We start from the raw sequence: 14383 nt of genomic DNA, 5'->3' as shown, positions 1-14383 counted from the left end.
CAATCTTTCATTGACCATTTGAAGTGTTTGTATAGAGTGTTTGATGAAATTTTGTTGTCATTGAATAGACATCATGCATGCTTTCAAGTTTTAGTTACAATTTTGTCCTTGTTAATGTTTACAAAAACATAGAATTTCCTGGTTGTGACAATATATATATATATATATATATATATATATATATATATATATATATATATATATATATATATATATATATATATATGAGACTTTGAAATTAAATAGTCATTTTTTACAAGAAATGGTATGTTACTTTCCAATTATTTTGTGCTAAGGAAGCTTAAATTGAAGAAATACCAACGTAAATCGCTATATCTTGTACTTGGAACAAAAACCAACTACCAAATTTTTTAACAAATAATCATCATTAAACAAAATTACCAAATCAACATGCATTTATTGATCATTATATATATATATATATATATATATATATATATATATATATATATATATATATATATATATATATATGAGACTTTGAAATTAAATAGCCTTGTTTACCTGGGATGGTTGTGACTGTGGTGCTGGCTATGCTGGTTGTGCAGTCGTCGGAACGGTAGAAGGTTTTCGGCCGATGCCTCTAATCTGGATACTCCGAGAACCTAATACTTTGTCAAAATAAGTTGTTTCTTCAGCGGGTGTTAAATCTCTTTCTCCATTTAACCCTTGCGTTTGTTCTATGACCGGGTGTCAAAATAACTTATTCTGTGTTTTCCAAAAATGATTGACAATTAAGTATAAACAAATACTTTAATATATGATAAGATTATAATTAAATGCTTACATATTGTTGCTCGGCTACATTACTAACAAATACACCGTTTTTATCGGTATTAGCAGCGCGGAATGTTTCAACTCTCTTCAGGTTCTGTTTAATATTAAAATTAGATTATATTTTAAGTAAATAATTACATATATCGTACATTACCTTTTTATAGCAAGTACTACTATACGAGCTCGACCCCCCCCCCCCCCCCCCACGGTTTGCATACTTTTTCAATTCATTGACTTTTTTGTTTCTTTTTGAAGCACTTTTGTGTTCATCCTTTGTAAATACTCAAATTCTTTCATCCAATCAGTAGCTATATCTTCAATTGTAAAAAAAAATATTCTTTTGCATCAACTTTACGATCTCAAAAATGTTTTGTTAAAGTCGCGTCAAAACTATCTAACAACCTAGCACTCTCTGGATCCATGGAAACCCGATCCAAATAAAACTTGTAATGTCACACCTTATGATCTGATAAGTCAAACACCGTATACTCTAAATGATCAACTCTAGCGCCAACGTCAATGTGTAGTCATATAATCTAATGTAAACTTTGTATATTAGGTAATTATACATATATGTATAGAATAGATAGCATATCCGATATCTTTGTGATAACGATCGGTTCTTACTATAGATTAGATGCAATCCCTTAATTGAAGGGATATACTTGTCTAATTCAATATTAGGATCAAACCCTAATGTTAACGATTTGGTGACCATATTTGTGACAACCCGTTTCTTGGTGAAAACAACCTCTTTCTTAGTGAAAGACAATTTGGTGAATTCTATGTGCTCTTTATTTTTCTGTTCTTTATTTTCCTAGTTTCAATTGGAACAAAACTTGGAATCATGCAACTTGTATTGTATGATGAATGAGAACCTTCATCTTTGGGAAATTAAGACTAATTCCTTGTTCACATATAGATGTGAGTCAAGTGAAGGACTAGGGGATCTAGTACACATTGTTGTGCACTGGTCAAGGTCCACCACAAAGAACGATAAGACTATTCGTCATGATTTACTAAAAGTTTAGTAAACATGGTTATGCTTACAAGATTAAGTGTAATTCTGAATCATTGAAAAAGTCTCAATGTATAGCAGAACGGATAGGAAGAATCAATTAGGCAGAAATATAAAAGTTTCTCCAATCTGAAAGGAAAAGAGAGTACTTTAGTATCGTATTTTTTGATTATTTTAATGATTATGGAATACATATTACAATTGATCCTCTAAGTACACCTTAGTGCACTTGCATGACTAAGAAGAGGAATCGGAAATTGTTGAAGTGGTTAACTCATTTAAGTGAATCATACTTCGTTCCGAAATTGAGTTTTAGAGTCATACTCCAAGATTGTACCTTGAGTGACACATCTTAAGTAGGTTTATAACACATCATGAAATATGGAATAGAAATGTGTTCTAACTCTTGCATATTTCAAATTGGTAGTTGTGATGTTTTGGCTAAAACAAAGACTAACTAAGACCAATTATACGAAGTATCATTCTTGATAAGAATCCGCACTAATTCCTGAATATTTTTTTGTCAAGGAGTATTTCTTGACAAGAGAATCTTATATGTCTAGAAGTCAGTGGGAGTCTTGAAGATCTTGAAAAGGTTAAGGAACTAATCAAGAATAAAACTTATTGTTTATTACTAGCACATGACTTGAGGTTTATAACCTATCGTGTTGACATATTCTTGTTTCTGCGCTCATTCCAGTTAAAAGTTGACTATACATGTGAGTTCTGTGAGTTCTCAATTGTTTGCATAAGGCAAAGCACCTTGATCAGTGAGAGTTCATTGATCAGTAAGGGTGATCTGCTCAACAACTTGGAAGACATGATAGGCCATTGTGCTACCAAGTGGCAATAAATTAAGATTGAACAAGTTCAGTCCATATGAGTTTGAATTTGTCATAGACCTTATCCTATGATAATGGTTAGGAAATAACAAATTCACATGGATAGGAACACATACACCATAAAATCTAAGTGTCATAAGATTTCTCTCCAATTCATGAAAATGACAGTGAGGAAATGCTTGTACTAAGTAGATTTTAAAGAGTTAGCAATTGTGATATTTGCGTTCTCAAATTCGATTATGATTACGACATCCCTCTTCATAGTTCGAATTATGAGAAATGGAAAATAGTTTGAACATTCAGAACTTATTGTTGGTTGATGTAAGTTCTGAAATATTTTAGACACACATATGAGGTTTCTTATAAAAGGTGCACGAGCTTAGATAAAGGCTTATCGAACCATCTCGTATCAAAAATCTGAAGTTTGTAAAGAAATTCAATAAGTATTGATTTCTAGAAGTCCAGCCGATTTCTGGGTACATGTCAAAGCTAGTGGGAGCATAAATGTTATGCTAGTAACAAAATAATTCTTATGCTAGTGGGAGCATAATTATTATGGTAAGTGTTGCAAGTTAGCAATGCTATTTATAGACAAAGTGTTAATTCGCAAAGTTGCATAATTTGAAAAGTTGTTTTGCTATATTAAGGGAGAGGATACTTATACTTTATTTCGAATCTAATGGTTTAGAATGAAGTATTAACCAAACTTAGTCATGTATATATATATATATATATATATATATATATATATATATATATGATTACCATATTGAAATGTTTCAACATTGGAAATTCTATATATGGAAATACTATAGCAAAATACTGGTCAAGTATCATGTCTTTATGTAAGATATTATGAATCATGTCCCATAAGCTTCGGATATAGAATCGATTGCATATGCTATAATATTCACGTGTTCTAATTTTCCAAATGCCTAGGGAATTAAGAGGGAAAAGGGACTAGAACCGGATATGACTGAAGTGGTTAAACAACTGTTAAGGACAATCTAAGGTTAGCTAAGGATTGGTTGCTTAAGGACAGTTGGAAGTATAGTAATGGATGGACCATATTGACGTTATTATGAATAGACATAATTCTATTAATAGTGCATTGTCATATGGCAAACATGAAATTGTTTTCATAATGGGAGTTGGATAATGAGAATCTATGCGTAGGTTAGAAACTGTAATGCAAGAAGGATATTTAAAGGAATGTACTTTGAATGTGAGACTTTAATTCAGGGGAATTGTTTTGTAACAATCTCCAATGGAATACTTTGTAATATCATTGGCAAAGTCTCTATGACTTTGGTACCATGACATTACAAAATGAATCATTGCATGATAGTTTAGAATCTTACACTTATGATAATGATTTAGAATTGTGAATAAGTTTCTGTTTATTTCAGAAAGGACCATAGGAAAACATAGTGTGCATTCTTGGAGCATGGGATAACTATTGTTTTAATTCAAGTATTAAGTTGATTAGCCAAAATATCATACAATGAATGATGTGTAATCAATATGGTGATTAAATAAAAGGTGTTTTATTTATATTCAAAAGTTTTGAGACCATATTGGATTCGATTATTCTTGTGTCTCGCTTTGCATGTTTTGACTTCCTGAATAATAAGATTATTCAAACATCCACAGTCGATCATACTTTGGAAGTAGGTTATGAAAGTAGACTGTCATGAATTGGTTTTTTGTAAGATTGTCTAAGGTGTTAGACATAGCAACAGTTTGCTACAAACATTCATGAGTGCTCTTGAAATAAGATTTGAGTATTTGCCTAAACCCACACTCACTTAATCACTTCGTGGATTTTATCACGAGTGATTAGTGAGACGATAATATCTTATATTCTTCAAACGGAGACATATAGTTGTAGTTTACAAGTCGGTTGCACATTGATGATGTGAAGACGCTTCAGTAACTTGGTGTTATAAAACATATCATTGTGTGTGATTTGATGAGTAAATAGAGCAAGCACATGAGTCAAAGTTTATCCGTTCCTTTTACCCTAAGGGGATAAAAGCGATATATGTGGGCCCCTCAATGATTCGGTGATGACAACCCTAAGCGCTTGGCCAAGCCTGGACTGATTTGATTTGTTCAATTATTCAGTCGTCATAAATCGGAAATCGGGAAACAACACATGAACAGAGAGAATGCTTATAATCCATGTCTCAGTTCATACGATATCGAGAATGGAGGAATATATGATCCCTTATCTTATGGATGTGTTACTAATAAGATCAGAGTTCGACAACGGTCTTTTGAGAGCTACAATTGCTAATCGGATTTTGAAGTCGTACTTGCAATTATAGTTATTAGGCTTATCCAAGTGGGAGACTATTGGATTAGGTGTCTAAGCCCATAATTATAATTGGTATGTACTTGAACCGATACAAGCATGGTCCATTTGGGTTGTAACACTCTGGAACAATTTGATAGGATGGATATTTGAGAAAGAGGTTAATATTCTTTATTAATATATTATATGTATAATATATTAATTGAGAAATCATATTATTTAATTAGTATTGATCAAGAATTAATTTGGAACTAATTTTGTGATCAAAAGAGACTAATTAAATTAACAGGGACTGATTGTGTAAATCAGTGATATATATAGTTTGGGCTAATGATCCATATTGATTAGTAATGGACTAAGTTCATGTAAGACTCCATGAAGAGTTAGTCCAAAGGGTTTATCATATGGATTATTGGATTAAGGCCCAAGGAAGTGGATTAGGGTTTAACTCTTGGATTCTACACTATATAAATGTAACCGCTAAGCCAAAAATCGTGCACTAGTGATTCCAAGAAGCTCTAGACGATTTTTGTGTATCCAAACCACTCTCTCAAGTTCCTCCTCTTGTTCTTGGTTTGTTATAAGACATTTGAGGCATCACACTTGAGGTGCTAGGCTCTTGAAAGACCAATTCCTACAAGCTACAATTAAGAGGTATTCTTCTAACTTACTTTTATGTTTCAATTACCAATATTGTATGCTAGTTGTAGGTTTCAAGCTTTGGAAATTTTTGTTGCATGTATAACTAGAGAAAACTTAGATCGAAAGCTATTAGGGTTGTATGTGCATCATAGGAGTGTTATAGTACATAAAAACCCAACAATAAGTTGGGTACCATGATGGTTCTTAGTGGGAACTTGTGTTGGGAATCATGGGTGTTTATGTGAAAGGCTTTCTCATTTGTAGGTTATAAGTTAAGGAATATGAATGCCAAGAGTATCAGTTAAAGGGTTCATGGTTGAAGGGTTGGTTTCAGTTTTGATGATAGATCAGGTTCTTAGGATTGTGTTGGATGGGTTCTAGCTATGTGGAGGTCAGGCAAGTATGAGGTTCGTATTTTTAGATGGATTTCATTATATGATTGGTCATGGGTTTCTTCAAATGGTTAGACCTGGGTCAGTCAGTTTGTAAGGTTGTAGGAAGACCACAACATGAATGGAACCGGGTAGTGGTAGGTCGTTGGAGACTGGTTGTGATATAAGGCTACAATTGGTATTGTAGCATTCACTTTTAGCATTGGAATTGGTGGCGCCAGGGTTGTCGGGCTTTATGATCAGTTGGAGCCATAAGTGGTGAGATAGCTAGGGGTATTTATTGTCAGATGAGGCCTTCATTCGGAAGTCGTGTGGGTTGACTGTATGTGTCTTTAGACTCAACAACCGGGCGGGAATCAAGTGTTTCATTTTGAGGCAGACAAATTGGGATCACGGAGGTCTCGGGTACTTTGGAAGGCAGCTAGGGGGCAGCAAATTAAGTCAATATAGTGTCAATGGTTTGGGAATCGTAGGTGGAGTCGCTTGTTATTCGGAGAATATGGTAAGACAATTGCAGCTTGGATTGGATAATCTTAGAGTAAATGATTTGAGCCTGTTTTATAACTCTCGTCTGAGTCTAACCGTTGCGGGGATGAATCTTATACTCGAAGGATTATCTTATCCTTCTGTCAAGTATAAGTGTTCTACATTAGTAAATGACTAGTGATTTTGTTCCCAATGGAAGCTTCAATATAATCAACGATTGGAAGCGTATTGTTGGTCTGGAATTCATTAAGGTTTCAGAATGGTAGTGATTCAGTATGGGCGGTCTGTTAGGGAGTCAGACCAATTCGAGAATTCGAGATTTCAGGCTTCAGGTAAGGTAGGGCTGGTTTTCTGCATGGGATTAGGGATTCGTCTTCTTCGGATTTAGAGATTTCTTCTATGGTTGGGTTTGGTAGCCTTAGGAAGGCAGTGTGTGTTCGGGGATGTGGATGCATTCTTCAGGCCGTCTGGGTGCCTGGGATGGTAAGGAACGATTTCGAGGAGGAAATCTAATTCAAGTGGGGGAGAGTTGTAACATACGGAATCTTGAGGAGCAAATGTAAGGAATGAATCCCATTTTTAGGACTAAACAGGGCGTGTTGGAGGAACCAACACAGAGTGTCTAGTTAAAAGGAAAAGTGTGGTTCTCATTAAGGTCAACACGACGTGTTGGTGTCTAAACACAGCGTGGTGGAAGATGGGAAGGAAAACCTAATTTTAGGATGTTGCACCTTATATAACCTCTTTAAGCCCCAATGGTTGGTCTCCATACCAGCCTCCATTGACACTAAAACCCTAAAATCGATCACTAAGTCTCTTGGTGGTGTTTTAAGCTAGTAAGAAGCTTTTGGTGCTCATTTTTGGGCTTCGTGAAGGAAGAGGAGATCTTGAAGTTGTCTAGCTTGGTAGATTGGCCTTGAATCCAGAATCATCGTCTTGTGGGAAAGCTTTATAATGTATCAAGTTTGCATCTTGGCTTTTAGATGTCTAGATCTCTTCATTTTGTGCCTTGTTGTGCTTTTGATCCCTTTTTGGGTTGGTGAGAGTGTGAAGTTGTTTAAGGGCTTGTTATTCCAGATCTGAGTTTGTTTTAGTCCCTTTGAGCATAAAGCTGCAAGCTTTATGACATTTATGGTGTCATGCATGCATTGAGTCAATTATTAAGTCCCTTTTAAGCTTAAGAGCTTCATCTATACATGCATGAACATAAAGTTGGCAACTTTATTTGTTAAGCCCTTGCTCTATCAAGCCTTTTTGGTTGGGTTTGGACCCTTTTTGGTAATCCTTATGGGTAAAGATGGCTACTTTACCAATCTAAGTCTCATTTTGGTATAGATCTTAGCTTTGGAGCTCTTGGAATCGGAGATAGTAGCTTAATGTATTAAGTTGTGGAACCTTGGGAAAACACGACTTGTTGGCTAGGGTTTTCCGGATTATGTGGATCATGAAAGAACACGACGTGTTTGCAAGTCAACACAGAGTGTTTAGTCAACATGGAGTTTTGACTTTGACTTTGACCACAAGTTTGATCAAGGTTGACCATGGGTTATGTTGGGCTATGTTTGGGGCCCAATTTGGAAAATTAGGCCAAGTATGGGCCTTAAGTGATTATTTGGTTTTGGTCCTTTTAGATTTTGAGTTTGGGTTTTTGTCTTGGGCCAAACTAGGTGAGGGGTAAAATGGTCTTTTTACCCCAAGAATGGACTGTTGGACTTATGGTTATGGATTGGGACCCAAATGTTGATCGGATGCTGTTTTGATATTGATAGTTCGGGGATCTGTCAGCTAGCAGCCGTGGATTTTCTGTGCGTTTCAGCAGTGCGATGTGAGTCTCCTCACTATGTTTAGCGAGTCGAAGGCACCAATCTCGGCCCATGGTTATTATCTTAGGATGCAAGTTGTCTGTGTGACTCTTGCATGTGTATGTATTGGTATGTATGCTGGGCGGGGCGGGGCCCAATAGTTATTCTATAAGCTAATATCGGGTTATACATATATGATTTGTATGTGGGCGGGGCCCGGTGATTGTGTAGTATGCTACTATCTTTTTGATTTCCGCATGTGTTTGAATGTTATATGATTATATGGTTATATGTTTAGTAGGCGGGGCCCGTTATTTAAGTGTGGGTGGGGCCCATATCTCAGTAGGAGGGGCCCGTTATGCGAGTGTGGGCGGGGCCCATATCTCAGTGGGCGGGGCCTGTTATGCAAGTGTGGGCGGGGCCCGTATCTCAATGGGCGGGGCCCGTTATGCGAGTGTGGGCAAAGCCCGTATCTAAGTGGGTGGGGCCCGTATATGAGAAGTTATGTATGCTATGTGGTATCTTGGGAAACTCACTATGCTTTGTGCTTACGATTTTTCAGTTTATGTTTCAGGTACTATGGTTTTCAAATGGAAGAGCTCGGGATGATTGCAGAGCACACACCACATGTTTCCGCATTCTGTGATTGACTCTGATTCGATGATGTTTTGCAAAATCTTGATTACCTTGGTTTTATGGAAATGATATGTATTAACGATTTATTAATCTAAAACGAAAATTTTATGTCATTATTTTTGGGACGTTTCACCTCTAACTCTTATTCTCTTGATTTTTCAATGAACACTACAACCCGGCTACAGGTAGACTCCTCGCATTGTTCCTCCTCCTACCTTCTATTATAACATTGTATCCTATTTGACTTTCCTTTTATTGTTTCCGGAAACTCCAAACCACCCATCATCTAAAAGAATACAGTCCCGACATCGAAAAAATGATGTGTTATTTTTTTAGGGTGTAGGTGGTAGACAGGGTGGAAGTTGCACACTTGATATTCCTTTTTTTGTGAATGTAATTTCTAGACCAAGACAAAGATGCACACCTCGGAAACATTTTTTTTTCACTAGAGATAATTATGGGTTGTAGGATGAAGTAGACGAATGGATATGATGAGGATCACAATTCTCATGAATTACAGTTTAATATCTCATGAATCAGCATTTCCTAGAGATTTCAAACTAATGGTGACCTATTCACTCGTCAGAAAATACATACACTTGGAGCAAAAATGGAAACAAAATCCCTAAAAAAAACAATACCGGTGAATTTAGCCCAACACACGTACTAGAATCTCGGAGACCACAACAACGACGGACTAATCCCCATAGGTCTTTAATCTTGTAGTGATAGGACAAAAAGCAAAATCGAAGGACTTACTGACGGCTATGACATCAGTTAGGTGTTAGACGAGAAAAGGGGAAGAAGATGAAAGTCGCCATCGACGTGTGGGTTGAGCAGCCCGGTAGGTGAATGAAAATTGATTGTGTTTGGAGAAGAGGAAGATGGATTGTGTTTGGAGTCATAGGGAGTTCTAATTCGTTGACCATGGAAAATTTTAATGCAGGGTTCAAAATTTAAGAGAAAATAAAAAAAGCCACGTTTAAATTTTTATTTAAAAAAAACCATGTAGACTAAACATAACCGGTGAAACCGGAATCAAATTGCATAATTCCTCTATTTAGCATTTAAAAGGTAAAAAGATATTTTTAGGGCCTATTGCGCAAGAAAATTATTTTAGTGACAAAATCGAACAATTGACGAAACTTTAATGTACTACAATGATATTTTCCCATAAAATTAATGGTTATTCTTTGATATATATTATTTTAAAAAGTTAAAAATTCATGGCAAATTTTGGACATTACAAACTCACATCCACTTAAACACGATCAATTTTTTTTTTGTAATACATATAACTCCAATTTAATAATAAGTGCCCATGTACTAGTCTGCACATAAATCGTATGCGATAACAAAATTTTAAAATTTGAAGGGCCTCATTTTTGTATTTTCCCCTAGCCTCAAATAGGCTTGGACCGTCTGTACACTTCCGACAAACCTCATACCCTACAAGTACCACCGCCGAGCCTTCACCAGTCGTGCGACATCGGTAGAATTTTGGTTTTTGATATCAAATTAATAATGGATCCCATGAAGCAAAAAACATGGCTACTGGCACAATCATAACATATATTTTCCGATGAATAAACGGGTTGAAACGGTCACATGCGTTAAGGTGAGAAAAAAAAAATGGGTTTTATTTGTTTTTTATTAGCTAGACTAGAAGAATATGGTGTCTACACAGCATCCTTTTAAGGGTGTTACCATGTTATCGTAAGAACCTTCAAAACAACGGCATTGTAGATCTTAAAATATGATATATTTTTTACGCTATAAAAAAAGTGGATGAGAGTTAATTCCAAAAGTAAATGGGTTTTGCGGATATGGATTAGTTTGTGATAACGACAAGTTTGTTTAAGGGGACCGAGTTTGTATGTCATACAATTTGTGAGTTTGTATGTCATACAATTTGTACATCATAATAAATGCGTGATATCTTTTAAGAGTGATATGTTTTAAGATTTCTTTTTTACCCTATATATTAAAAAGCGCACGCATTCAGAAAATACATTGACAATTAATTCGAAAATCAAATGGAATTTCAGAAACCAATAGTTACGGCTTTTTTGTTATTAACCCTAGTCATTAGAGTCTTTGCTGATTGCAGTTGTGAAGACGAAGAAATCCACAGCAACAAAAGCGAAACCCTTAAGTACAAATTAATCGCACTTGCTTCCATATTGATTGCCGGGGGCATCGGCGTATCTCTACCCTTCGCTGGCAAAATCTTCCCGGCCTTAGGCCAAGAGAACGATGGTTTCTTCCTTGTAAAATCATTCGCTGCCGGCGTGATGCTGGCTACAGGGTTTATCCATATACTTCCAGACGCGTTCGAGAGCCTGACGTCTCCGTGTTTGAAAGAACAGGTGTGGGGGGATTTTCCATTATCTGGGTTTGTGGCTATGATTGCAACCATTGTGACGTTGATGTTTGAGAGCTGGTCAGCGGCATGCCAGCCTAAGAATCAGACGGTAGCAGTTGAAGGGGTTGACGATGAAGAAAAGAACGTTGGGGTTGTGACTGTTCACATGCATGCAACCCATCACCATTCTCACGCCAATGAGAATTCTCAAGTTTATCGATATCGGATTATTTCCCAGGTAAATTACTAGATCTTTCAAATCTTTTTCTTTCTTTTGAACGACAAAGTTGATTGAAATAAAAACAGCTAGGTTATTATAGACACTAACTAAACTAAGATGAACCAATCGACAATAGCAGAGAAAACTGTATTTGAGTGTAATGCTAACTTATGGATGGAGTAATGACAATTTTAATACCGAAATACTTGGTAAGAAGACATGATCTAAAAAGTGTATTTGAGTGCAAGATTAAGGTCTTAAATATTATACTTGAATTAGAAACTTATTAGAAAGTAAATGCTGCAATTATTTCAGTTGTTAATATGATATAAATATTTGAATTAGAATCTTGTAGGAAGACAAGCACACATATCATTTAAGCATAGGTGGTAAGATTCATTAAATAAATAATTTGATCCGATTATATTAATCTGTTATATAGACGATATCCTTTAATTATGTCTATAATTAAATTTTAAGGTGGGTTACAAGAAGTAATATATTGGTGAAAATATTATTTATCTTTTGGATCGCAGGTGCTGGAATTAGGAATTGTCGCTCATTCAATAATTATAGGATTATCGTTAGGTGCTTCCAAAAGTCCGGAAACCATAAAACCACTTATTGTTGCCTTATCCTTCCACCAATTTTTCGAAGGATTAGGCCTCGGTGGATGCATCTTTCAGGTACGGATTTTATCAACAAATTAGATTTATTTTAGTATACATCATTGGGTTGAATATCAACTATGGCTACGAATAAATCCTAAATAACATGGTTCACTTACTTCAGGCAAAAATCAAATCACTGGCGACTATATCAATGGGAGCGTTTTTCACCCTTACGACTCCAGGTGGAATTGTAATTGGAATATTGCTGAGCAACAGTTATAAAGAAAACAGTACAAATTCTCTTATTGTCGAAGGCGTGTTAAATGCTGCATCGGCTGGAATGTTGATATATATGGCACTTGTTAACCTACTTTCTCCGGATTTCAATAATCCCAGGATGCAAAACAAGAAGATGCTTCTACTTGGTTCAAATGTTTTTCTTCTTCTTGGTGCCGGCTTGATGTCTCTCCTAGCCAAATGGGCTTGAGAATATATTGTTTTCACTGAATGGATTTGTCAAATTACAATTTCCTGATAACTAAGAGCATTAATTTTACAATTGTTAAAATGTTTCCAGATTCATCATAATCCTCACCATCATCATGCGATTCTTTGTTTCCTTCTGTAGCTCTTTTTCATGAAATTATTTGTACCCACCAACAGTCACCAACAAGGGAATTAAATTATAGGGGTCAAACCAGACTTTTTATTTATTAGTTATTTTGTATTCTATTGGAGAACCGGTTCTAGATCACACTGAAAATTTAAATGATTAATGAAACAAAACAATGATTTTAAAGGTTTATAACAATAGTTTTCTGTTACCCACACCGAAAATTTGTGCCAATCCTTCTTCCATTAACACCACATCAAGATCAGCACTTGGCAGACGGATCTAAATCAGGTGAAACACCATCACAGTGAGAAAAAAAAATCGAACTTTTTAGTGTTGTAATTAAAATTACAAAAATGTACCTGGACCTTGTTGAAGTGCATCTATGGTGGACGAGTCCCATAACATCTTTCTAAACACAAAATGTCGATGTAGTTTAATTTCTAGGGTACCAAATTGCCCTGTCTGCATGTCAAAAGCATGAGGTAAACAAACTTGACCTAAAATATATGTTAACATCCTCACAACAAACAACGTAACCTTTAGCGACGACAAAAAAACATCGCAGTGGATGACCCTTGTAGTCGCTAAGGGTCGTCGCTATTACCTCGTAGTTAATACTCGTTTGTCGTCACAAATAGCGTCGTCTCTAATAATCGTCGTCACTAAATGTCCCTACCGTCACTATTGGCGCCATCTCTATTAGTATTCCGGCAACCGGTCGGAGTTTTTCCGGCTACTCTTCCCGAAATCAGTAGTCGTCGCAGTTGGTCAATGTCGTCCCTAAAGGTGTCGCTGCTAATGTTTTTTTTTTTTTTTTTGAAAAAACAATTTATTTATGATATTAGTTTATATATATATATATATATATATATATATATATATATATATATATATATATATATATATATATATATATATATATATATATATATATGTTAGGAATCGGACCGGGTACACGCAGCGGAAACACACTGTCACACACTCACAAACTCACAAAATAAAGCAAGAAGAACACAAGGATTTTACGTGGTTCGGATTCGGTGCAAATCCTACATCCACGGGCTGCAACTAGAGATTTTAGTATTATGAGAAGATTACAATTGTGATGAACACACTCTGCACTCTATGTTGTGTTTTTTGTTTGCTCGATACCTTCTGCATTTATAGGAACTCAAATAATTCCAATGGACAAAAGCAATGGTGGAGAATTAAAGAAAAAAAGCAACAAGTATTGATTGCCACTCCTTCTCCAATTTGTCTGCCATTTTATGAGTGGGTCTTCACACCACTAGCAATTATCACCATCCACTAATTTTGCATCCACCAATTTTCTCCACCAACCAACAATCTCCCACTTGGAGAAAATAACCCAACAATTCTCCAGTAATCTTAAAACAACCAAGTCTTCCAAGCCTCCAGTTCCCAAGAACAAGCTAAACTTAGTCCAATTTCTCTAATTGCAGCTGCCCCTCATCATCATCTAGAAGGGCCAGTTGAAGTTCCCACTAGCTCCAACTCAGTCGTGGCTAATCCCACCACCGACTCATCCTCTGTCTCAACCAGTTTGGACACTCCACCAGATCCAGAGATACAACGAGGACCACTAACACTCTCCAAACATAGCAAACATCCAACAGG

The 14383-nt window shown here is 35.9% G+C and overlaps 1 protein-coding gene and 1 long non-coding RNA gene across 4 annotated transcripts; one reads left to right on the top strand and one right to left on the bottom strand.

Moving 5' to 3' along the window:
- The first annotated feature begins 10957 nt into the window (after window positions 1-10957).
- On the top strand, window positions 10958-12785 carry LOC145159417 (zinc transporter 1-like). The gene is made up of 3 exons (XM_079078401.1): window positions 10958-11536; window positions 12055-12204; window positions 12311-12785. The coding sequence occupies exons 1-3, from the start codon at window positions 10970-10972 to the stop codon at window positions 12614-12616; spliced, it is 1023 nt and encodes a 340-aa protein (XP_078934527.1). The 5' UTR covers window positions 10958-10969; the 3' UTR covers window positions 12617-12785.
- Window positions 12071-13586, bottom strand: LOC145159418 (uncharacterized). 3 transcript variants are annotated; one of them, XR_013737686.1, is made up of 4 exons: window positions 13350-13586; window positions 13105-13207; window positions 12725-13024; window positions 12071-12660 (listed from the first exon to the last, which is right to left on the bottom strand). It is a non-coding gene; the product is annotated as an uncharacterized LOC145159418 (long non-coding RNA). The 3 variants fall into 3 exon arrangements; XR_013737685.1 differs by having other exon boundaries at window positions 12071-13024; window positions 13283-13586; XR_013737684.1 differs by having other exon boundaries at window positions 12071-13024.
- Window positions 13587-14383: the final 797 nt, after the last annotated feature.

This window comes from Lactuca virosa, chromosome 2 (assembly GCF_052849685.1).
Source record: "Lactuca virosa cultivar CGN04683 chromosome 2, Lactuca_virosa_CGN04683_v6, whole genome shotgun sequence".
Classification (NCBI taxonomy): Eukaryota; Viridiplantae; Streptophyta; class Magnoliopsida; order Asterales; family Asteraceae; genus Lactuca; species Lactuca virosa.
The sequence above is the reverse complement of the archived record's forward strand: the minus strand, read 5'-3'. Positions and strand labels throughout refer to the sequence as shown.